The sequence below is a fragment of the Carettochelys insculpta genome, chromosome 7 (assembly GCF_033958435.1).
Source record: "Carettochelys insculpta isolate YL-2023 chromosome 7, ASM3395843v1, whole genome shotgun sequence".
In the NCBI taxonomy this organism is placed as follows: domain Eukaryota; kingdom Metazoa; phylum Chordata; order Testudines; family Carettochelyidae; genus Carettochelys; species Carettochelys insculpta.
In genome coordinates, this window is record NC_134143.1 from 16,015,840 (window position 1) to 16,039,600 (window position 23,761).

Consider the following 23,761-nt stretch of genomic DNA (forward strand, 5'->3'; position numbering starts at 1 on the left):
ATACCCAGTTAATATACGACTCGGCAGCTTCCTGAGGAAGAGCTGGATTGGAAAATAAATAAATAACGGTATTTCCCTGCAGACCAGAGGGAGTGAATGGACCAGAACTAAATTTGGAGCACTGGAGCTTGGTTTCTAAATACGTGCTCTGCCACACATATGTAATATCCTTAGTCGTCTTTTTCACATGAGCCTGTTGAATCCAGTGCAGCTGTTATTTATAGATGGTAGGAACAGTGATGACATTATGTTTTAGCACTGTGCAGGGCTGAAATGATAGTGTTCTGCAGTGATACAGGGCCAGGTGCCTTCCTTAAGAGTTCAGACCAGTGGCTTGTTTTGTAAAAGTTAAAATGATGAGATGATTGCGGAATAGCCTTCCCCAGCTTTGTGTTGTCCAAGACAGAAAATAAAGGGTATCGTAAAACATTGGAATGGAATGTGATTGTCCCTAGCTTCTTTGGATGTGCATAACAAAATTTTACCGCCTGGTCCTTAAGTGTTCTCATTCTTTTCTCTTCCATTTCCCCATACAACCTGTTGTAACTGAGGACAAAAGAAAAATCAATTTTCCACTGAAGATAGATGCCCACTTTTTCAGATCAAGCTGTCTCAAATTAGGCTCCCAAGTAATAACAGTCTGGTGTTCTAAGATTCTGAGTGTCTGGAGCTTCCAAGGATTTCATTCAGTCTTACTTTAGGTCCCAGATTAGAAAATATAGGGCTAAATAGAAAATGTAATTTTATTTTAGGGCTGTCAATTGCAGTTAACTTTTGTGATTAATTCAAAAATTAATTGTGATTAAAAAGAATGAATTGTAAGTAATTACAGTTTTAATTGCAACGTTAAATAATAGAATACCAGTTGAAATTTGTTATATATTTTGGATGTTTTTCTACATTTTTAAATATACTGATTTCAATTCCAACACAGAATAAAAAGTGTATACTTCTCTTTACATTTTTATTATTTTTAATTACAAATATTTGCACCAGAAAATCATAAACAAAAGAAATAATGTTTATTAATATTTTAATTATGCAATTAATCATGATTAATTTTTTAAATTGCTTGACAGCTCTACTTTATTTTCTTTTTTTATATTTATGGAAAAGAAGCTTTGGAACACAGAATAAATCTTCAATTGCATTTTCAATCCTGAACTGCTTTAATGACTGTACCCCACTGGTATAATGCAGCCACTTCTGAGGTGAAACACACTAGCTATTTAATTGCAGTAGATGAACGCAGTGCACACATGTGTAAGCATGAAAGTGGGGTCAATTTATTAATTTGCCACAGGGTCATTTAGATTTTAAAGCTGAAATCTTTCAGACTTGGATGGGGAATATATAATAGAATCTAGATGGATGATCTTATTGAGTCCAGGGAGTGTGTTCGCCTTGCTAGTTTTAATGATGGGTTGCTGATTTTTTATTTTTTGGTCAGTTTTTAATTGAAAAGTCTTTCTCAAATCAGGCTGTTGTTTATTCTTAACGAATCAAAACTTTATTAATTCACCCAGAACCACATTAATGTAAAATCAACAGTTCACCACTCAAATGTAAATACAACCAATGATGTATTTTGAATGCGTTTTGAAAGCAGTTATTACATAGAGTTGAGGCTCAGTGGTTATATCAGGAAGCAATGCAAATTGCCAAGATTTCTTATTACGTGTACTCTAGATTGTCAGTTCTCAATTCTTTATTATACTTACATGAGTACACTTGTCTTTATGGAGCTTTGAAGAGTGTGGTTGCATCTGTTTGACTTGATTAATCACAAAGGGACAACAAGTTTAGGATATGAAAACTGATTGTGTCATGTTATTGTTTGGGCTTATAAAGGAATAACAATTAAAATTGGCTACTTAAGGTCTCACTGCAGAGAGTGTGGACTCAGCAGGATAACTTTTAGTTTAATATATGGCTGTTCCGCTGAGCTTGGCAATTAAATCGCAAATGTTTCGTTACCATTTCAGGTAACATCATCATCTTCTGATGATGATGTTACCTCGAATGGTAGCGAAACGTTTGCGATTTAATTGCCAAGCTCAGTGAACAGCCGTATATTAAATGGAATCTCCTGAGCTACCAATTTTCTCTTTTATTTTAAAACTTTCAATTTCCTTTGCAGCTTCCATTGGTACCCAGTAGATGGTAACAGTGTAGAACCAACGTAGGCAATCCACTTAATATCAGAGGCTTTTAAAATCCGATTCGTTTCAGGGATTGTCTATAGTTATGAGTGGCCGCTGTCATTTGGAGACCCTCCTTTTAAGCTATTTATCTTAATATCCCAAAGTTTATGCCTTCATTTATACCTTAACATTTCTGCTTCCTTGTGGCAGACATGTCCTGTTACTACTTCAATGCAATTATTTACAGTGGTAACTGACACAATTCTTCTGATTTCATGTTGGAAGGCTCGTTGACGGAGGATATAGTAAAGGCCAAAACTAGAACTGAGCTCAAAAAAGAATAAAAGGACTTTGTGGAGTCTGGATCCATCAACTGCTCTTAGCTAATATGGTCAGAGATGTAATCCCATGCTTTTGGCATCCCTGAACCTCTCATTGCCAGATGCTGGCACTGGAAAACTGGAGAAGGATCACGTAATAATTATCCTGTGCTGTTCATTCCATCTGGTTTTGGCGACCGTCAAAGACCAGATCCTGAACTATACGAGCCATTGGTCTGACTCAGCATGACCATTCTTGTATTAAGACTTGCACATAAGCAGTTCACCTTATTTAAGACTTACTGTAGACATTTTCCACATGTACAAGGATGTAGTTCTGACTCACCAGGCAAACAAATGTGCAGTTTCTAATTTGGGATGGAAGACTTGGAGTTCTTTTTAGCTGTATAGGGAGAATGAAAAAGCTTTTATCCATATGCAAATTCTGAGAGATTCCTGCCTCGGTGATTAATGATACTCTCATTTACCCTTTTTAAATTCTACTCTTGCAGAGAGAAACTCCTGACTTTGGCTGATTTGTGGGTTGTTGAACAAAGTGTCTCAGGGGGTACATGCCATTTTCTTCTTCTCTTCCTAGGTGGATCCAATTTTAGGAATAACGCGGTGGAGTGGCTTTTCTTCATTGTAAGGAAAAATCGGTAGTTATTAATTAATCATGTCATGTCTGTTCCATATATCCGTTACACATGTTCTGCATCACTCAAGCTGCCTTATGTTACGAGCATTGTGATGAACTTCAAGTGCTTTGTAGGCTGGATGGCTTTGGCAGTTATATGCCTTTATTTTTTTTAAGAGCGAAAGATGTGAGGTGGGGGAGAAGGGTGGGGTTGTCCAATTAGGTTTCTACCATGAACTGGGAGATGGGTTGTACTTCAAGAAGTCACCTCCCCAAAAAACACCTCCACAGCTGACAGATCTCAAGCCTGATTATTTTTTAACGGTTTCAGTAAAATTGGCTTGGACCATTTTGACTTTATCCTTCTTCTCTGCTCAAAATTAGTATTTTCTGAGGCTGTATACAGGCTGCACCTCTGAAATCTGGTAGTCGCTATTCCAGCAACATCCATGGCTTGGCAGAATCACGGATGTTGCTGGACCGGAGAGCCCAGCAGCCAGAGCAGGGCCCAGCAGTGGCTAGGGAGCTTCAGTTGGAAGCGGTGACCCAGCAGCAGTGGAGGAGCTGCTGCAAGCTCAAGTCCTGGGGAAGAGTGGGCTGTGAGTTTCTGGGGCCAGGGCAGCCTGGCAGTGGCCAGCGGTAGAGTGCCAGCTGGCCAGAAGTGCTGAGTGGCCAGCAGCAGGGGACCACCCCGATCGGGCAGATTCCATCATTAGGGACCAGTCTGGTCCTGAGGGTGCCCGATGAGGGAGAGCCGACCTATATGAGTAAAACTGTTTTATGCTGATGGTTAAAGTGTAAAATTCCAGTTAAAATAAACCTTAAGCAAAACCCGGAGCAAAGTTCCTAAAACAGTTTTTGGGTCTTCTCGCAGAATGTGGCAGCATGATGTTAATTCAGGAAGTACATTTGTGCGACACATTTTGGCTGCGTGCTTTTCATGTTTTTGCTCCTGCTTTGAAAGCATGTTACAGATACTTAATGGTTCTTGTTTGAAAATGTTCCAGGGCCAGGACCAAAAATACGGGGTTAGAAAACTAACCTTGTTGTGGCTGGTTTGGGGTTTTTTTTTCCTTCCTCCCTCTAAGGAGGGAGTGTGGTTTCCCAGGAATCTGGATTCCTTGTCTATCATCTTCATTTTGCCACTAACAGTGTAACCTTGAGGAATTTCCCTCTTTCATCTGTGCTGTAGTTTCTCCTTCTTTAAAGTTTAGTCTTCAAGCTAGAGCTACACTGTACACTGAAATAAGTTATGCAGTTTGTGTAACTTATTCTGAGGCATGCTTACTTTGAACTTCTTGGTAACCTTCCTACCACCCTGCTATTTCAAGCACCATGTTTGGCTGCCCAGTTTCTATTTCAGGATACAAATGTATCCTGAAATAGAAACAATAGTGTAGCCTTAGCCCACGTGTTTGTTGGATGACTTTGTTTATGGATCTTTGTAATGGCCCTTTATTCCATAACTGACATGTTAGAGCTTTCCAGGAAAATTATTATTCTGGAAAACAAAAGACAAGAAGGAATTTAAGCCAAATTCAATCTTTGTTTTGAGTAACTATGTATAATAGTGTGACAATAAGCAGCTAACTGTCTTTCCTAATACTTGTTAGCATAAACAAAAAAGTTTCTTATGGAGTTCAGAAGATGCTTTTGTGGTACTTGGCTAACACAGAGGATTGATAAAAGAGTAACACAGCTTCTCACCTTTAGGTCAGTAGTTGGAACCTAGCCAGGTTGCCTATGTGAGTGAAAATAATAGTAACAGCAGCGAGCAGGAGGAAGAAGTCTTTAATAATTGAATTGGGTAGTATTAGGCCACGGACTTGCCCCCTTTCATCCCCCAAACCTTCCACCCTTTCAGGAAGAGAGAGAATGCTGTATTTCAAAAGCATGACTAAAGATCGTCATCTGACTTCAATCTGTGTTTGGTATCTGACAGGTAAACATTGATTTGAAATCTGTCTAGCGCTCATCTTGATAGATATATGACTGTATCTTCGGCATCCTGTTTGTCCCTTATGAGGATAGAAACAAAATAAATAAATAGCCAGCACAGTGTTCTTTCTCCCCCCAGTGTCGCAAATTATCTGTCAGGGTGATTTGTCAAAAGCAATGTTGCAGACTCTGCTTGTATAACAAAAGATACAGCATCCCCTAAAAGATCTAAAAAAATTCAGCATACAGAAATGTGAATTTGCCTTTAAAAGCTTCATGTAATTTATTGGGGTAGATCTGTGAAAGGGGCTGGATTTTCTTGCTTCTGCCACAAAAACTCTGGCCTGTTAACGCATTTTTTTTTTTGCAGAGATTAAACAAACCAAACCAAACTGGGGATGGTGCTCAATAGGTATTTCTTCACTATTTTCATTTCTCTGAGTAAGAAATATGAGTCTGCCATGCTGCCTATTGAACTATCTGCTGCAGCTTAACTGCAGCAAGAAAACAGTAATCCTGTTGTGCTCCCACAGCAGTCTCCTGGGAAGCAGAAAGCATTGAAATTACTAAGCAGTTGTCTTGTCCCTTCCTCACCTGCCTTTGTAGCTGTAAATATAGTGTCTGCCTATAAATAACAGTTTGTTGCACGTTTAAGCACGTTCCCTAACAAGAGGAGGTGATTTACTGAGGTGATAAGCTGTAACTAATACTAGGGTATCATAATAGGTAAATAGATTAGCAGGGTGCGGTGCTTCTCTGTATTTTGCTTTCTAGGGAGTCCACAGCCTCAATCATTCTTTGGAGATGCTTACTACTGCACTTTGCAATACATGGAGTTAAATCAGTTCCAAGGTTGTAACTATTGAGCGTTGTATGTGTTAAGCTAATGAAATGCATTAGGGAATCTATTGGCTAGCATTGATTGTTTTAGATGTTTTGGAATTTTTTATTTTTCTCCCTCAAAAGCCTCTCCCCATTAAAAAGATTGTTATGGGCAGGGTCTGTTATTCAGGACCATGACTGTACATTTTGAAAGTCATCATCATTTTGGGTTGGGTTTTGAATGATGTGAAGATTGGTTGGCTCATTTGCAGCAAGGTGTTGAAAACTGACTTTGCATTCCGGGTTTCATCCAAAGATTCCCCATCTTGGATTAATTACTTTTACATTCTAAGAATCTGGCTTTTCTGGTGACTATGGATCTCTCATTTGCCAAAGCACTGGTTATCTGTTCTGTGTTAATGACCTAAAACAGGGCTCCCCTCAGTGCAGGTAGTGACGCATATTTCAGGTGTGAGCACCACCAGTCTGTGTATCAGGTGATCACTCTGGGCTAAGCAAGGACCACCAAATTCATTTGATAATTAAATTGTGCTAGAGTTTTGACCTTTGATCACTGATGAGGCATGTGTTTTGCCCATGAGCCCTTTCTGTTCTGCCCGTCCTCAAATAACTTCTTTGTTCTTTCCAAACAGGCTGCTTCCTTTTCCCATTTCTCCTACACCACCTAGTGACTGGATAGGAATGTGGCTCTTTCAGAGTGGATTCCCCTTTTGGTCATATCAGCACATCTGTAGGTGCTTGCTGTGACTGCACTACCCCCTATGTCCACCTGCACATGCACAGCAACGTCTAAGATATAGTCATCGGTATTTTATTAAAATGCTTTTGAAAAACGGGTTTTTAATTTCAAGATAATGGCTGATACCTTGTAGTTATGCAGTTATTTGATCAAATACCCTCTTCTCAGAGGGGAAGCTGTGTTGGTCTGTAGTTTCGCACAAAAAAATCACACACCTGCAAAATCTGAAGAAATGAGTCTTACCCACGAAACCTCCTTACCTAATAAATAAAATTGTTAGTCCTTAAGGCGCTACAGGACGGCTTGCGGGTCTTTTGTTTTTTGGTTTTGTTTTGTTTTGTTTTGTTTTATGGTAGGTTTGGCAGACGCTGTGGAAAGGGTACCTCGCAAGATAGGAGCCATATTAAAGGATGATCCCAACTCTCAAGATTTTTTATGACAAGTCTTGAGATATCTGGTGTTTCCCTTTAAAGCTTAACAGCGTCCAAAAGAAATTCAAAGGTTGCCTCACTTCTGGTTGTTGTCTTTCCATGTGTGCCACATTATATTATACAAAACTTTTTAAAATAATATTAGAAAAGTAAATATCTTCTGGCCTTTGAATTCGCACAAAACTGTGAGACGGCGCAAGTACATATAGACCCAAGTACAGCAACACAACTTGTTGCAAGAAAGAAAGGCTAACTACAGAAAGGCTTTGAACCCTACATAGCCTGTAACAACTGCCCCCGGCATGGCAGGGAGTGGCACGGCTCCAGCTGTTCCCTGCGTGTAGCTCACAGACAGCAGCACTGCCCTCACGTTAGAGGGCGTGATACCAAACCCCCATCCTGCAATGGTTCCCTACTGGCTGGCAGGCTGCCCACCACATTGCGCCTCTGCTAATCACCTTGAGCGCACGTGATGAATTATTAGTCAGGTGTGCCTGCATTCGCTGCAACGCAGTGTCCTATTCACCACATGCTCAGGAAAATCATATTGTCTGATCTGACTTGTTTTTTCCTCTTTTGATACCTACTATTGATAATGGGCCATTTCTACCTTGCTGAATAGACCTTGGCAGCTCTGGCCCTCCCTTTTTCTGGGACCCCACTCTTTAAATACCCCTCTGAAACCACCCCCCCCACTCATGCATCTGATGAAGCGGGTCTTTGCCCACGAAAGCTTATGCTCCAAAGTATCTGTTAGTCTATAAGGTGCCACAGGACTTCTTGTTGATATTGGACACTGTGGCTTAGTGTTTTAATAAGTTTGTAGCTCGCATGGCTGGAGAGACAAGTTTGAAAATTGAATTCAAGTGTTTCTTAAAAGTCAGAAGGAAATTAAAAGAACACTGTGAATGGTGACTGTGTCTCTGTGTACCTCTATAATATTTTAAAATCATTCTTCATTTTTGGAGGATGAGTAATTTGGATCAGAGGACATGGTAATCCTGGATCTTGAACATGCAACAGGCTATAAAATAGAGGTAACAGGATGTGATTTTGGTGTTGAGAGGATATGCGTCAAACTGTGTCTTTAGGTATGCATATGTGATGGAAATCTATTTGTAAGTCCCCCTGGAAGAATGAAAGTAAGACAATAGCACTAGATGGCAGAAGCTGACACCATTGAAAATGCCTGTCCTAACTTTTGCATATATTTTTTCTCAATTTTTCAATCACTCCTTGCTTGCCTGTGAATGAAACTGCTCCCCCTGCTTTTTTTTTTTAAACTGATTCCATTTGTCTCCATTTCACAAACATATTGGCGTCTTGCTGCAGAGTTTGGTGTTGATTTGCTTATGTCATCCAACTTAGCGAGCTAGTATTCATTTTTTTAATAAAAATACCAAACGCCTTAAAATAAAATAATGAATGGAGAATTACACAGGTTTTACAAAAGAAAAGTAGGTCAACTATTGTGCCAGTCAATGGTGAGAATGTTCTTTTAAGCAACATAAATGGAAATTACACTACAACTGTTAACCCATCATTTGGTTATCTGTATATGCCTCTTTGGTACGAGCTGGTAAAACCTGTGTGATAGCTGGTGGGGGAAATAACAACAATTTTAATATTTTAACCAGCATATTCTTTATATTTGGGTTGGAGATAGAGGTACCATTCGACTCTTGCAACAGTTGACTATTTAAACAGGCAAGCTGTGTTTATTATATTCAAGAGGCATTGTAGCAATGCTGCATAGGAACACAATTTAAGTTAATCATTAAACTGCAGCAGAAAGAGGCTGTGAAAGGCGTTGTGTATGGTCCATCTGCAAAATCTGTGCTCCTGTATTATAAGGAGGAGGGGTTAGAGGGTGGCGGGGGAGAGGAAAAAGCAGCTGCTTGGCTGTTCTCTGGGAGGGAGAGACTGACTGTTGGCACCATCTGTAGCTGTCCTTTGTGCTTGCTTCTTTATCTGTTCATTATAGTGATACTGAATTTCTCGTGCTTAGAGTTTAAATGAGTTGAGATGTGCCTAATACCATCATTATAAAAGGCAGAAACTAAGTACACTAAAGATGAATAGTGTAATCTGTAAATTCATATTCAGCTTCCTTGAATAGGCACAGGAAGTAATGTTCTTCAGAATCCAGCTGTACCCGATGCTTGTGTGGCACATTTCGTCTCACCATACTAAGTGCAAACCTGTATCGTGGGGATGGAGGGTTGCAGCCTTTCAGACAATTAGAAGGTCAGAAGGATATGTTTACACTGCAGTGTAAGCCTAGGAATGGAACTCAGGCTGAAGCCTAACCCCTCCTCAGTCTGCACGCAAATTGCACTAACCCTGGGCTCAGATCCCTGGTCAAAGGACCTCACAATGTTGGAGGGACTGAACGTGAGCCAAGCCACGACCCGGGGTTCAAGACCAAATACCTTGCAAGGTAGACACAAGCCCACTGGACTCATGATCTGGAAGTCTGCCAAAAGAGTTGCACTGATTGATTTTCTTTGTTGTATGGACGGGAAAGTTTAGTGAACAGTCAAGTTTTTCCACACTGTGACACAGGGCTAGAGCGGCCACATTTAGAGGGAGTGCTTGGGAGTCGGGGATACAGGTGGTTGGAGTCAGGCCTACTTAAAGCAGTGTAGGTGCTGCAGCCTCAGACTGGGACCCAGGAGTTCTGCAATCCCTAACCTCGGGTTACAGGCAAATGCAAATGTCCGAAAGTCCTAGGTTAACAAATGCTGGATCTTCTACCTCAAGTTCTATTTACTCAGGGCATATCTTGCAGTGTAGGCACATCTCAAGGGGTTTTCTCCCCTGCTTTGCTGGAGATAGCAGTGACTGACGGTTTTGGAGACAGCTCTTAAACAGTCTATTTTCATTCATTGCCCAAACACAAGTAATTATTAAATGTGGTAGAGTAGACCCCCAAGTCATGCATAGATTGTGTTCCTGGGCAACCATATGTAACTCAAATTTTGCACAAGTTGGGAGGAGCTGGGAATCAGGCGGCAGCCTGGCTCCCGGCTCCTCTCTGCTTGTGCAGTCAGCAAACTGACTGCCAAAGAGTGTCTGGGATGTGGGAACCAGGCTACTGTCTGGTTTCTGGCTCCCCGCAACTCTAGGAGCCAGGAAACTGACCGGCACTGCTGTGCTGGTCAGTTTCCGGGCTCTGCAAGTGGAGGGGAGCCAGGAGCCAGGCTGCCAACTGGTTCCCCGTTCCCCACCACTCATGATTTGGACCTGCATGCAAATAATGCATAAATCAAAATTGTGTGTGTGTTGTGGGTCCACTGTACGTAACTGGGAAATGGAGAGAAAAAGGTAAAACCTCTCAGTAATAAACAGTGAAATGAGGATTGAGTACATGTGTTATGTTTTATACCTTCACATTCTTACTTTCCCAAAATGCGAGTCGTCATCTGATAATTTGTAGCATGTAACTGTCTCCCTTATCTCGCAAGCCTCGCCATGCTCTGACATTTACATTTCACCTTTACAAATGTGTGCGTTTGATATTAGTCATGATCATAACTCATTAATAGCCTACTTTCCCTCCCCACTCAATGCGATGTTATCTTGTTTCCCTTGCAAATTATTTTGCCAGGAGTTAACTCTGTTTTTTTCAAAGGAGGTACTGGTTTTTGTTTGCAGATTTATGTCCTCAAATCCATTAGGCAGCTGCTTTTTATCTTTATTTGTCAAGCGCTTATATGTGTGCAGTAGGAACAGCTCCCTCCTCACATCAAAGCCACATTTAAGATGGACGGTTTCCATTCGGCACCATAGTAATTACACTCAGCTGTGGAAGTGCTCAGCATCCACTATTATTCTGACATGGCTGCATTTATAGCTCAGCAGAACACTTTGTTCATTTTTCTCAGAACTCAAGTAGCCTTCGTGTGCATGAGGAAACTATGTTAGGCAGTGATTTTTATTTCCCAGCAGCATGACAAGAGCGGGGGGAACCCTTTGTCATGGGCACATAAGTAATGATATGCGAGGGATAAAAGGTGAGTATAATTTGATCAAATGCTTGTTGACAGATTCGTTGGCTAATAGAGAAGCAGCTTAGAATGACACTCGATGCTGGAACATTTTGGCATGGAGTTCAGCGAGAATGCTTTCTGTAGGCTAGATGTGATACTAACAATTTCAGAGTAACCATATTTAGTTATGTAAAGGAACGGTATCCCCTTCTTGTCACAGAAGGATTCTAAAGTACCTCTCTAAGCACCGTCATTGACCTTGCATGTTGTAAATACAGTGAAATTACTTGGGCCTCAGTACCCGGATGGGTCTTTACTTTGATGTAATAGTGTGGGTTTTATTAAATATTTCTCACTTATGGCTAGTTGATTGTTTTAAAAATTTCTGGTGTTTTTATATGGAGACATATTTTTGCATTTCTGTCAAAAATCTGGTAAACTTAATGGGAGAAAAAGGAGGAGTCCCTTTTAAATGATGGGTAATATGATATCACACTATTACAAAAAGCATACAAGTGAAGACAAGCAGCCGTGGTTTAGACATCTCCTCACCTGTGCACCTCTTTTACTGGGAAACCTGACATAATGTTATCATCTCATCTAGTTTTTTGACCATGTATACAGCATATTTAGACTGGCCTTCTGGTCCTTGTCCGCTAGGACTAGTTTTTTGTTTGGGTGGTACAGTACTCTAGGGAAATATTTACATGTAAAACTTTTTTATTGATATTCAAGATTACTTTTGGTTGGATGGTTGCTTTTTTATTAGCATGAAGATTCACAAAACCCTTTTAAGGAAGGAAGAAAAGCCAGATCTTTCTATTTGAGTAAGTTACTTGTATAAACCACACAATTTGGCATTTAGTCTGAGTTATACTACACTGGGACACCTCATCTACCACTTAGTACAAAAAAAAATCTTGAATTACATTTCATAACAGTTATCACACTGGAATTTAAATGGGCAGCTCCTTGGTTTAATCAAATGTCTATGAAGACATATTGGATAAAATCCTGCCTCCCCATAGCACAGATTGTGTCCACTCTCATTTCTAAAGGCTCTCTTTATCAGAATTTGTACAGTGACCAGTCCTATTCCTTATGGGGCATTTGCAGGTGATTAATGCCTCTGAAAATCAGGCAACTTACTCAGATGCCTAAAGTCCCAATTTAGCCAAGTGTTTAAATATGTGCTGATCAAGTTTCCTGTAGTTTTTCCATCCATATATGGACTAAATTTTGTTATCTGCATCAAGGCATGTGCAGATGTGCACCACCAGAGGAAACATATGCACTGGGCACGCTGTGTATAAGTATTTGAATTTCTCTTCGATGGTCACCATATCACTCAGCTTACAGGGAACATTAGTGATGCCTTGTGAGTGTGAGAAGTCCTGTTGACCAAAAAATTATTCACATACTTAATCTGGTGTATGTTTGGGCATTTTGCTGGATTAGGCCCCAAGTAAGGACCTAAATTTGAAAACATTGGCCATTCTGATTTGTAAACGTATTCATATTTGAAGTTGTTAATACAGTGTTACAAATTAAATCCAGCACATGATTATTCTTTGTAATCCATGTCTTCTGCAATAAAATTTCCTACAAAGAACTGGCAGTATTGTCAACTGTATGGAATGGTACTATTTTATTTAGGCAAGAAGGCAAACAACAGCCATCACAATAAATCATATATACAACTGGCTACATTATAAACTGAACCCAAACTAGAATAAATAGGAAAACTAAAACTATCATCCATGCCTATTAGAGGTGGAGCGTGTGATCGGGGAACCTGTAGAAAGAAACCTTGTGTTCTCCTGCTCCCCTCTTTTCTTATCTTCCAATGATCTCATACCTGTTTCTTCCCATAGTTTTCCGCCTTTTAGTATGACAGCATATTTTTCATCTGATGGTATTGGCTCATGGGGAGAATTTTCAGAACTAGGATATACCCCTGCTGTTAAGGACTGAAATATCTTGGGTCTCAATATAATCTGCACTCTTCATTGAGTTGTATACCTTCCTTTTGTTCCATTTGCACAGCGCTGCTTTCATCGTGGTGTGAGGAGCTGGGGCGGCTCTTGCTGCTTCGTCACCAGAAAAGCCGGCAAAACGACGCCTCTGGGAAGCTACCCATGCAACCCCCCATGAACTCTATGAGCTCCATGAAACCCACACTCTCTCACAGGTGAGTTGCATGCTTCTGCTACTATGCATTTACAAATTCATTACAGTGAGAAAATGTTTAAAGAAAATGCTTATTAACATGACAAATTGGGGGGAGCTGGTTAAGAATTTGAAATTGGGAGGCAGCTTGGGTGAAGGTGATCTTGTGATGGTAGAGTTCATAATTCTAAGGATTCTTAGGAGGGAAGGCAGAGAATAAAGATAATGCATTTCAGGATGGAAGACTTGAACCAGTTCAGGGAGCTGGTAGGTAAGATCCCATGAAAACCAAGTCTAGCAGGAAAAACAGTTTGAGAGAGTTGGCAGTTGGTCAAAGTGACCTTGTTAAGGATACAAGAGCAAACCGTCCCACTGTGCAGGAGAAATAGGAAGCATGGCAAGAGATCATCCAGCAGATCTTCAATGAATTGAGACTAAAAGAAGAGTCCTAGGAAACTCCATCGGATTGCAGAGGGTGAATGTAAGCAAAGAACGCAAGCATTTAGGGACAAAATTAGACAGGAAGAGGCACCAAACAAGATTAAAGTAGCATGAGACATAAAGAGTAACAAGAAAACATTCTGTAAATACATTAGAAGCAAGATGAGGAGCCAGGGAACGACAATAATAATTTAGCAGAAGTGCTAAATGCCGTTCTTGTTTCAGCTTTCAGCCAAAAAGGTTAATAGAGATCAGATGTCTAGCGTAATAAAATACCTGTGAAAATAAAGTAGATCTGAAGCTAAAACAGGGAAAGCTGAAATAGGTAAAGAACATGTTAAAAATTATTTGACAAGTTACCTATCTTCAAGTCAGCAGGGCCTGATGAAAGAGGTGCTAGAATACTCGAGAAGCTGACTCAGGAAATATCTGAGCCATTAGTAATTATCTTTGAACATTCTTGGAAGACGGGAGAGATTGCAGAGGACTGGATCAGGGACAATATAGTGCCGATCTATAAAAAGGGGAATAATGACAATCCAAGGAATTATAGACTAGTCAGCTTAATCTCAGTCCCACTAAAGAGAGTGAAGCAAATAATCAAGCCAGTCAAGATAAGAAACAGTCAACATGGAATTGTCAAGAAATATTCATGTCAAACCAATTTAATGGCTTTCTTTTAGAGGCTAACAAGCCTGGTGGATAATGGGACTGTGGTAGATGTGGTATATCTTGACTTTAGTAAGGCTTTTGACACTGTCTGGCATAACCATCTCATAAACAAACTAGGGAAATGCAACCTAGATGGAGCTGCTATAAAGTGGGTAAATAACTGACTGGATAACAATTCCCAACTAGTAGTTTTCAGTAGTTCATAGTCAAGCTGGAAGGCATATTAAGTGGCCTCCCATGGGGATCAGTCCTAGGTCAGTTCTGTTCAATATCTTCATAAATAATTTCAGTAATAGCAGAGAGATTACACTTATAAAGTTTGCAGATAATACCAAGCTGGAAGAAGTTGCAAGTGCTTTGGAAGTTAGGATTATAATTCAAAATGATCTGGACAAGCTGGAGAAATGGTCTGAAATAAATAGGATGATCTTTAATCAGGACAAATGCAAGGTGCAACACCTAGAAAGGAGCAATGTGTTACAAACATACGAAATGGGAAATTATGTCTAGAAAGGAGTATTGTGGAAGGAGAGCTGGGTGTCATAATGAATCACAAGCTAACTATGAGTCAACTTTTTAACAGTGTTACAATGCAAGCAACTATCAGTAGGAGTGTTGTAAGCAACATACGAGCAGTATTTCAGCTCTATTCCACGCTGATAAGGCCTCAAATGGAGTACTGTATCCAATTCTGGTGCCATGTAAGGATAGGACAGGAAGTAATGGGCTTAAACTGCAACAGGGGCAGTTTAGATTGAACTTTAGGAAAAATTTTCTAGTTAAGCACGAGAAGAATTGCCTAGGCAGGTTGTGGAATCTCCATCACTGAGCAGTTTTAAGAATAGGTTAGACACACATACATGGCAGGAATGGTCTAGTTATTATGTAGTCCTGCCTTTTGTGCTGGAGGGGGCTGGACTAAATCACCTCTTGAGGTTCCTTCCAGTCCAATACTACTGTAATTCTAAAATGTAGGATAGCTGGAGTAGTTCTTTCACAGATCAGAATTGCAGATACCTGCACATACTAAACAGGCTAAAATTTCAGCATTGCTAACTACCCAGTACATGGTATTGTGACTTTTCCATTTCCTAGTCTGAGTTCAGGTTTAGCAAAGAAGCATGTAATTGGCCCTGTGAGATATCAAGCCCTAAGCCACACCCTAAGGAGGCAAATTGTACTGACATTAATTAAAACAACACTGCTGTGCCTCACTCATCCAATTTTTTTCTCATGGTTTATTTAAAGAACACTGCATTTTCTCTGGGCCGCGAATATTTTATTGAATTTTTTTTTTTTTAAAATTAGGTTCCATAGTGATGGCTGCATTTGAAATATGCGTATAGATTAGAGTAGATTAGATGTTGCGTCAAGGAATTAATATTATGAGGTTAATCGGGGAAAGGGAAACCTTCACTGCACTTTGTCATCTGTCAAGAAAAAGTCGCAAAACAATTATCCCATTTGAGCAGAAAAGTGAACCCCGAGGATTGTCTGAGGAAAGACTAAAGCAGGCAGAATTTGAAACCTCTAGTTCCCAGATAGCTACGGGAAGAGCAGAGGCATCGCTTCAAGTCAATAAGAGACTGGGAGCATTAGCGTAGGCTAGGCTACATCAAACAGTGCAATGGCATCACTTATGCTTCTGTTATTATTTATTTATAACATCTTGAACCAAAAATAATTTCTACGGATGCTTTACTTATAGCTAAAACATAGGAAATGTTTATTGTTAAACCACTGTAACACTGTAGACTATGCTGACTTGCCATTAAAATTCTTCACAACTTTACACTGTGGTATGACCTAAGCAATACATTCTCAATTTTGGGTCATACTGTGTTCAGTCATGTAGTTTTCTTTGTAGATGTTGCTGTGACTTCTGGTTTTTATGGACAGGGTTGTTAGCCCTAAGCCAACCCCTTTTACCTCGGGGGAGGTGGTCCAAATTTGTCTGGTCTCTATCCTTTGACCTATCCAGCTTGGATTGCCACTTCAGGAGCTGTAGATGACCTATGCGCCACCTGGAGTACAAGGGTTTAAAGAATATGTTCATTTATGTCAGGGTATGTGGCGCTGACTCGACTTTATGCCCTTGTGTTTGGCGCTGTATGTTCAGATTTAGGTTTGGGTTTCTTTTTTCTGTTTTAGTTTTGGTGTTTTTCTATTTCATTAAAGGAAAAAATATGAAAATGACGTGTCATTTACTAAAAATATCGCTTTATATGGAGATAACTGATTTTAGTGATATCTGTGGCTAGACTGCTTCTTTCCAACTTAGCTTGTGAAATGATTTGGATTAAATACTAAAGTACATTAGCTTGATGAAAGCAAATTTCTTACTAGAAAACTTCTTTGCTTCTAAAAATAATAGTTAGACTCCTGCTGTTCGGACTTTAGATAAACTACTCTCCTCTTTTCATCATCCAGGATGAAATCAGATGGTGAGTTTGCGTAGTAACACACACCCTGCAAGCCATGTGGATTCTATCCTTTAAAGAATCAGAGCGGGGAGGTTGTAGTGCTAGTGAAAAACAGGATAGTTTAGTGGTGAAGGCCCTGGTATGGGACTTAGGATGCATAAGTTCAAGTCTGTATTCCATGACATACTTGTGTGACCTTGGGCAAGTTTTTCTGTGCTTCAGTTCTGCACCTGTAACTTGAAGATACAAGCACTGCCCTTCAGTACAGAGGTGTTGTGAGGATTCGTGCATTACCTCTTGTGAGGCCCTCAGATAGTAGGGTAACAGAGACCATATGGATAGCTAAGAGAGGTACAAAAAGCAATCAACCATTACCATTTATGGCTGTCGTCCAGTGAACCAGTCCGACATGCAGCACAGTGTCAAAACTTAGATTCAGATTGTAAGATTGCTAGATAATTGAAGTACCTGACTGACTTGTGTCACAGTTCCCTAGTTAACTGCACTTTTCTCCAACTGAGATATAATCTATACACACACACACACACACACACACACACACATATGTATATAAAGTAATACCCAGTAATGTTTATCTGTTCAACTGCTGAACCACAACATTTGAGATATTTTCTTCTGATTTATCAATTATTCCAAATTCCACCTGCCTACATCCTGTCAGGCGTACCAGCAAGAGGGAACTGAGTGGGTGGAGAGTTGGCGATGTCTTGTACGCTGTGCCTCGAAGGCACAACAGCAGGGAGCTCCATAGCTGACACATTGGGTACAACTGGGGATAAAATGCTCCACTGATCATATACACGGCTTACGTACCTACTGTGTAACCTGGACGTGAGCAACACATCTTAAAAAAACAATAGTTACTAAAGGTAAGTAACCATTTTTGTTTTGTTTGTTTGTTTTCCTTCTGCAATACACACTGATCACCTACAAGTCTGAGTTCAGTTCAGTATCTCCCATCCTGTTCTCTCGGGGCAGTGACCAGGGATATCCAGTGACCAGCCAGCCTTTCTAAAGCAACTATCATCTATTCAGAAGATAGGCATTACAAGGGAGACTTGCCTTAAAAACCACAAACAGTTTATGTGCAGTCTTTAGCTTACCACATGGATATTCCTCTTCCTGCTGAAGATCCTGTCCAGTTTCAAAGTTCTTCAGGCACTTTCCACAGTGTCTTTCCCCTGTTGGTCACTGCATGTCAGTTCTTGTATTGAGTGAGAGTGACCATCCTGTGTGTCAGGCTGGTGTCTTTACATAGTTCTCCATCCTTTCTGGGTCAAGTCTTTTGAACCAGGTTATGCTAATTCAGAGGTTGGCAACCAAAATAGCAAGAAGAGCCATTTTCTTCCCGAATTTGGTAAAAACTCAATAATTCAAGAGCCACAATATACATGAATATGAGAAGGTCCTTAAAAAATGTCAAACCATGCTTTTGGTAATCTCTATTTTAAGAAGAGTGCACACTCAAAGATTTGTAATGTGATATGTGTTTACTGCAGAACGTTCACAAACTTTGTAAATATTCTGTTTCCTCACTTTACATGTGTGTGTGTGTCCTACTATCTTCCTTTCACTCCCAAACCCACTTTAATGATGCCAATTTTACTTCACTTCATTTAATTTCCATTTTCTTTCTTAAAATGTGTGTTGCCCTTCACAGCAGGAATGCCACAAGCTTCCTTCTCCTTTTCAAAATCAAGACTTTATTAGCAACACAATCAAAACAGAGATATAGCATCATATTCCAGAATCCAATGCACATATTAGAGCGGGACCCCTGCACTAATGTATGCAGTTTCTCCCTGGGATAGAGATTATTGGCCTAGGAATTTGTGTGACACCCCCCCGCCAGTGATTTTTGTTTGTCTAGGAATCTCCTGAAACTCCTTCATGGAGCTAGAATGAAATACCAAGCCCATATGGATATATACAAAAGTTTACAAAAAAGGTCTTGGGTTGTCCATGTAGCCGTAACATGTCACTGCCTGTGCTAATTCTTACCTTTATGACACATGTGTTTAGAAATGGGCCTCTTGGTTGGACACCTTGCTTCTCTTTCTCCGGGAATAGTTCTTAAAAAAAGCTATCTGGCACTGTGAGCTAAATCCCAAACCTGAGTGGTTCAATGCTGTGATGTCACACTGTGAACCACACTTCTGTGGCATATCTTCTTGTAGAAGAGCAATTTAACATAATGGTACACAGCAGCCTCTGAGACCTGTAGGGTGTTTGTGTTATCATGTTAGAATGTGCATTCCTTTCATCTTTAAACTGGAACCTAATCTGCCCAATGTAAATTATATATCAGATGGTAGGACAGATGCAGCTGATTTGCAACTGCTTTGCAGTCCTTGCTGAGATTGCGTGGATGTTCTGCAGTCAACCATTAAAACAGAAAGTAAATACAGAGTGGGGGTTTACTACGGGGTTCTTTTCTTTTGCCTTTTATAATTAGAGTACCAACAACAACCATGAAATATTCCCACCAGGATACAAAATCTAGCTGGGTGGAAGGGGCAGTGTTTGGGTCCCGGTTAGGTTCTAGTTTGGAGTTGAGCTGGAAAAAAACTTGACTTGGTGGTACCAAAATCTCACAAGCCATTTTTATGAGATTTTTGCCACATTCAAACCAGAATGTTTGTTGTAGCTCTGGAACTTAATGACCCAAAATAGATAGAGACATATGCTTCATTAGGTTAATAAAAGTATTATATATTTACTTATTATATATTACTATTACATCTTCATGCTTCAGGGCAAAAACCAACCACTGAATTGCCTCTGATCAGAAAGAAACTTTTCCTATAGGTAATTTATAAAAAAAATGTTCATTATGGATTTTCTTGTGCCTTCTTCTTCAGCAGTTTGTGATCCCCATTACCTAAAATTTTGTGCAGGTCTCATATAGACAAGACTTAGTGTGGTCGCCTCTGTGTTCTTTCAACTGGAAAATGGGCTCTATCTTGTTTTGGTTCTGATCCACAATAAACAACATCGCGAGAGTCTGGATTCATATCTGAAGCACAGTGCACACACATTCACAGAGATTAGCCCTATATAAAATACCGTGTATATTTTACTCGTCTGGAATTTATTCCGCTTGCACATTATAAAGTGCAATCAAGTCACGATATCTTGTCCTAGGTGCCATTATTTTTTAGTTCTGTGCTCTGTTCCTCTTTTAGACAAGCTCTCGGAAAGAATTCTCCCGCATTGGCTGCAACATTTTCTGAGTTAGGAGATTGTCACCTATAATGTTTACAAATTCCAAAGATGTTTTAATACTGGCAGCATGAGACTTCCAACATGTTACTCAGATTGAAATCCCCTGTGATCAAGCATCCCCCTACACATTAGAGGTACATAAGGAAGCAGTCATCCAGATGCCTCATGCAGTTTAGTGGCTTAAGCCTTACAGTATATGTGAACTAATACCCCATCATGTGTTTTGTATCTGTTCGGACACTTAACCATAACATTAAAGATAATTTCTTCTGAAGTATCAATGACTCATGCATACATATGAATTTTAAAGGAACCCAAAGGCAAAATTCCAGATTTGACCCATTCCTGGTACATAGTCCATCTGAGTTGGTAAAGAGTTGAAATGACTTGGCCAAGAAGGCCATCCTCTTTCAGGTCAGACACACCCCTAGACCAAAGGGAAGCAGAAACCAAAGATGAAAGTTTCCTGTTTTAAAAAGTGTGGATTTGGATGGTTTTAACGTTGCCTTCTGGTTGTGTGATACCAAGCCCACAGAACCTGAAAATTCCTGTATGCTTGAGTTTTTCCTAAATATGAAATATTGTCTTTTGTAGCTTAGAGGTGATTATTTTATTATTATTTATTATTATTATTTTTAGAGGTGATTAGTCAGTATTTTTATAGTAATAGTAAAGTGACTGGATGCTAAGTCAGTTGCTTGCAAGCCCAACAGTTTGATAAAATAAAGATTTGAATTTGAAAAGAGACAGGTTTTTGGTTGAACATGAAATGGGGTTAGATTGTAAGCTCCTTGAGGCAAGAATTGCCATCTGTGTTTTATGGAGTATTAGGGTCGCTCTTGATTCTTAAACACAGTATGGTGCTATAGTTAGTACAAGGCTGGACGGTAAACTCATGAATTTTGTTCCCAACACTAGCACTAGTTAATGAAACTCCACCCCTGAGCAGAGGGCCAACGTGAGACCTGTGTATCTCTTGTCATACATAGCCAAATTCCTTATGTTGGCCTTCAGCATAGAGTGAATGTCATACTGTGTTGCGGTGGGCAAGTGTCCTGGATGATAATTTCCTAGTCTCTGTGCTAGTATGTGTAACAACACATACTTATCACACAAGAGCTGTGTCTACACGTGCATGCTACTTCGAAGTAGCGGCACTAACTTCGAAATAGCGCCCGTCGTGGCTACACGCGTCGGGCGCTATTTCGAAGTTAACTTCGACGTTAGGTGGCGAGACGTCGAAGTCGCTAACCTCATGAGGGGATCAGAATAGCGCCCTACTTCGACGTTCAACGTCGAAGTAGGGACCGTGTAGACGATCCGCGTCCCGCAACGTCGAAATTGTGGGGTCCTCCATGGCAGCCATCAGCTGGGGGGTTGAGAGACGCTGTCTCTCCAGCCCGTGCGGGGCTCTATGGTCACCGTGTGCAGCAGCCCTTAGCCCAGGGCTTCTGGCTGCTGCTGCTGCAGCAGGGGATTCATGCTGCATGCACAGGGTCTGCAACTCGTTGTCGGCTCTGTGGATCTTGTGGTGTTTAGTGCAAGTGTGTCTGGGAGGGGCCCTTTAAGGGAGCAGCTGGCTGTTGAGTCCGCCGTGTGACCCTGTCTGCAGCTGTGCCTGGCACCCTTATTTCGATGTGTGCTACTGTGGCGTGTAGACGTTCCCTCGCTGCGCCTATTTCGATGTGGTGCTGCGCAACGTCGATGTTGAACATCGACGTTGCCAGCCCTGGAGGACGTGTAGACGTTATTCATCGAAATAGCCTATTTCGATGTCGCCACATCGAAATAGGCTACTTCAATGTAGGCTTCACGTGTAGACGTAGCCAAGGTAGTTGAGTTTTAATTAATGTTTGTTGAGTACGTTAAGATCCTTGGGGAATGGTGCTGGGTAAATACAAATTATTATTACAGTATCTTCCTCTTATTTTGAGCAAGTCTATACTTACCACATTTACTGAATCAAGTGGCTGACCTTGTTAATTATGGACCTTATTAAGCCCAGCTTTAAAGCACTGATTCCTTCAAAGTGTGAGAGCTGCATGTTACTGTTGCTTGTGGTAAGTTTGACTTCTTAGAAGTGCCAGGGTGTATATTTCCAGTTTTGTAGTACATATCAATGATTGCACTGTCAATAACAGCGCCTGAAAGCATGCAGCTGACTGCTGTTGTCTCATATGCTACCATGAATCTTCCTCTGTTTTTTTTTAATCTCTTATCTCATTTTGAATTTTGGGCTTCCATATGAATTAAACGACAGCTTTCTTATAGCCAGTGATCAAATTATTATAATGACTGCTTAGAGCAATCAGAATTGATTGAAATAAAGGGATAAAGCTATTTTTAATAGAAATGGTTTGGTCCTGGAGGTTTTGATAAAATTAAACTGACATTCAAATTAGCCAGTAATTCAGTTAGGCTTCAGGCATTTTATTTGTTAATTATCAGTATTATTATTTTATATCTAAGCAATGGCTCCAAAATAACACTTTTGGTGGTGTTTAAAATTGTTTTAAGTTAGGTCACGTGGTGGTGATTTTTCTCTTTTTCAAATGCAACCAGTAGCAGAGGTATTTTGTTGGAGGTTGTTTATGACTTGCAGAAGATAATTTTGCAGCTAATTTTTTGTGTTTCCCCTGCACATGGTTTGATACAGTCAGATGTCATCATGCTCTGAAGTACTGATGGAGTTATTCTGGAAGCAAGTGGAAAGCTTGCCTCCATCAGTACCAATGGGAATTTTGATGAACAGTGATGATAGCAGTTCTAATTGTTTCCCAAGTCCAGTTATTTTAAAATAAGGAGTTGTGGAGCAGAGGCTTTTTTCTCATGAAAACAAACATTGGTATATTATGTAAACCTCTGTTTTAAGAGTTCGTATCCTTTCCACACCCAAATTGGGCTTAAAAGTTTTAAAATCTACACAAATATGTGTAAGAGGCTGCATCTGCAGACTTTGAAAGCATTTCCATTTTTTATGATGAGACTGAAATACGTGAAATAAGGGTCCATATAGGGGAAAACAGATGGTGAATGCTTAATTTAAAGCAAAATGTCCATTAAAGCATCCTGTGCTAACCCTGATTCTGCAAGAGTGGGGTCTTGTTTCTTTCTTTTTTTCTTTTATGTGGGAAGATGGTGGAATGCACCATCATAAGAAAGCAGGGTTTTTAAAAAAGTTTAATATTCAAAATCTGTTGGATTCTTTGTGACAGTTCTAGATCAAGTGAGAAGATGGGGAAAGTACTGTGATTGGAGAGTTTGTTTCCTTAAAACTGTGGTAAAAGTGGGCTCTCGTTCTTGAAAAGTTTGCACAGAAAAGGTTGTAATGTTATTTTTAGGAAATTATTTGCAGAAAGATTCTGTGCAATCTTGCCTTGTTCATCATGCTGCTCTGTAAATGAGACCATTATTGGTATCTGGGGTCAGCGCATTGTCTTAGGAGTAAACTGAAGAAGGTCTTCAATGCATGTTGCAGCCTGAAGTGCAGAAGCAAAAGCCAAATGCATAGTACCCAGATTCTAACACTGAAGTCCTCAGACTCTGTTGACTGTATCCTATGATTTATAATTGCTAGATACTGTCTTGTAAATAAAGCATGTAAAAGAGCACTGTTTACATTTTGGACACGATAACTTGGAGGCCTGTTTTAATGGCACACATGGGGATTAGAGAACGCATTTCTGTAAACAACAATTGGAAGATTCCTTGTGTTTTCCTTTAAGTGTATATTCTTCACCTGTGCTTAGACTGCAAGATCTCAAGA

The 23,761-nt window shown here is 40.1% G+C and overlaps 1 protein-coding gene across 16 annotated transcripts in view; it reads left to right on the top strand.

Annotated features, from left to right (window-relative positions):
* ZMIZ1 (zinc finger MIZ-type containing 1) overlaps positions 1-23,761 on the top strand; it is a 563,555-nt gene that overhangs the window by 469,879 nt on the left and 69,915 nt on the right. For all 16 annotated transcript variants that reach the window (XM_075000053.1, XM_075000048.1, XM_075000061.1 and 13 more), the window contains one exon: positions 13,091-13,235. In XM_075000053.1, the coding sequence (XP_074856154.1) occupies positions 13,091-13,235 (145 nt within the window). The remainder of the gene's footprint in view (positions 1-13,090; positions 13,236-23,761) is intronic.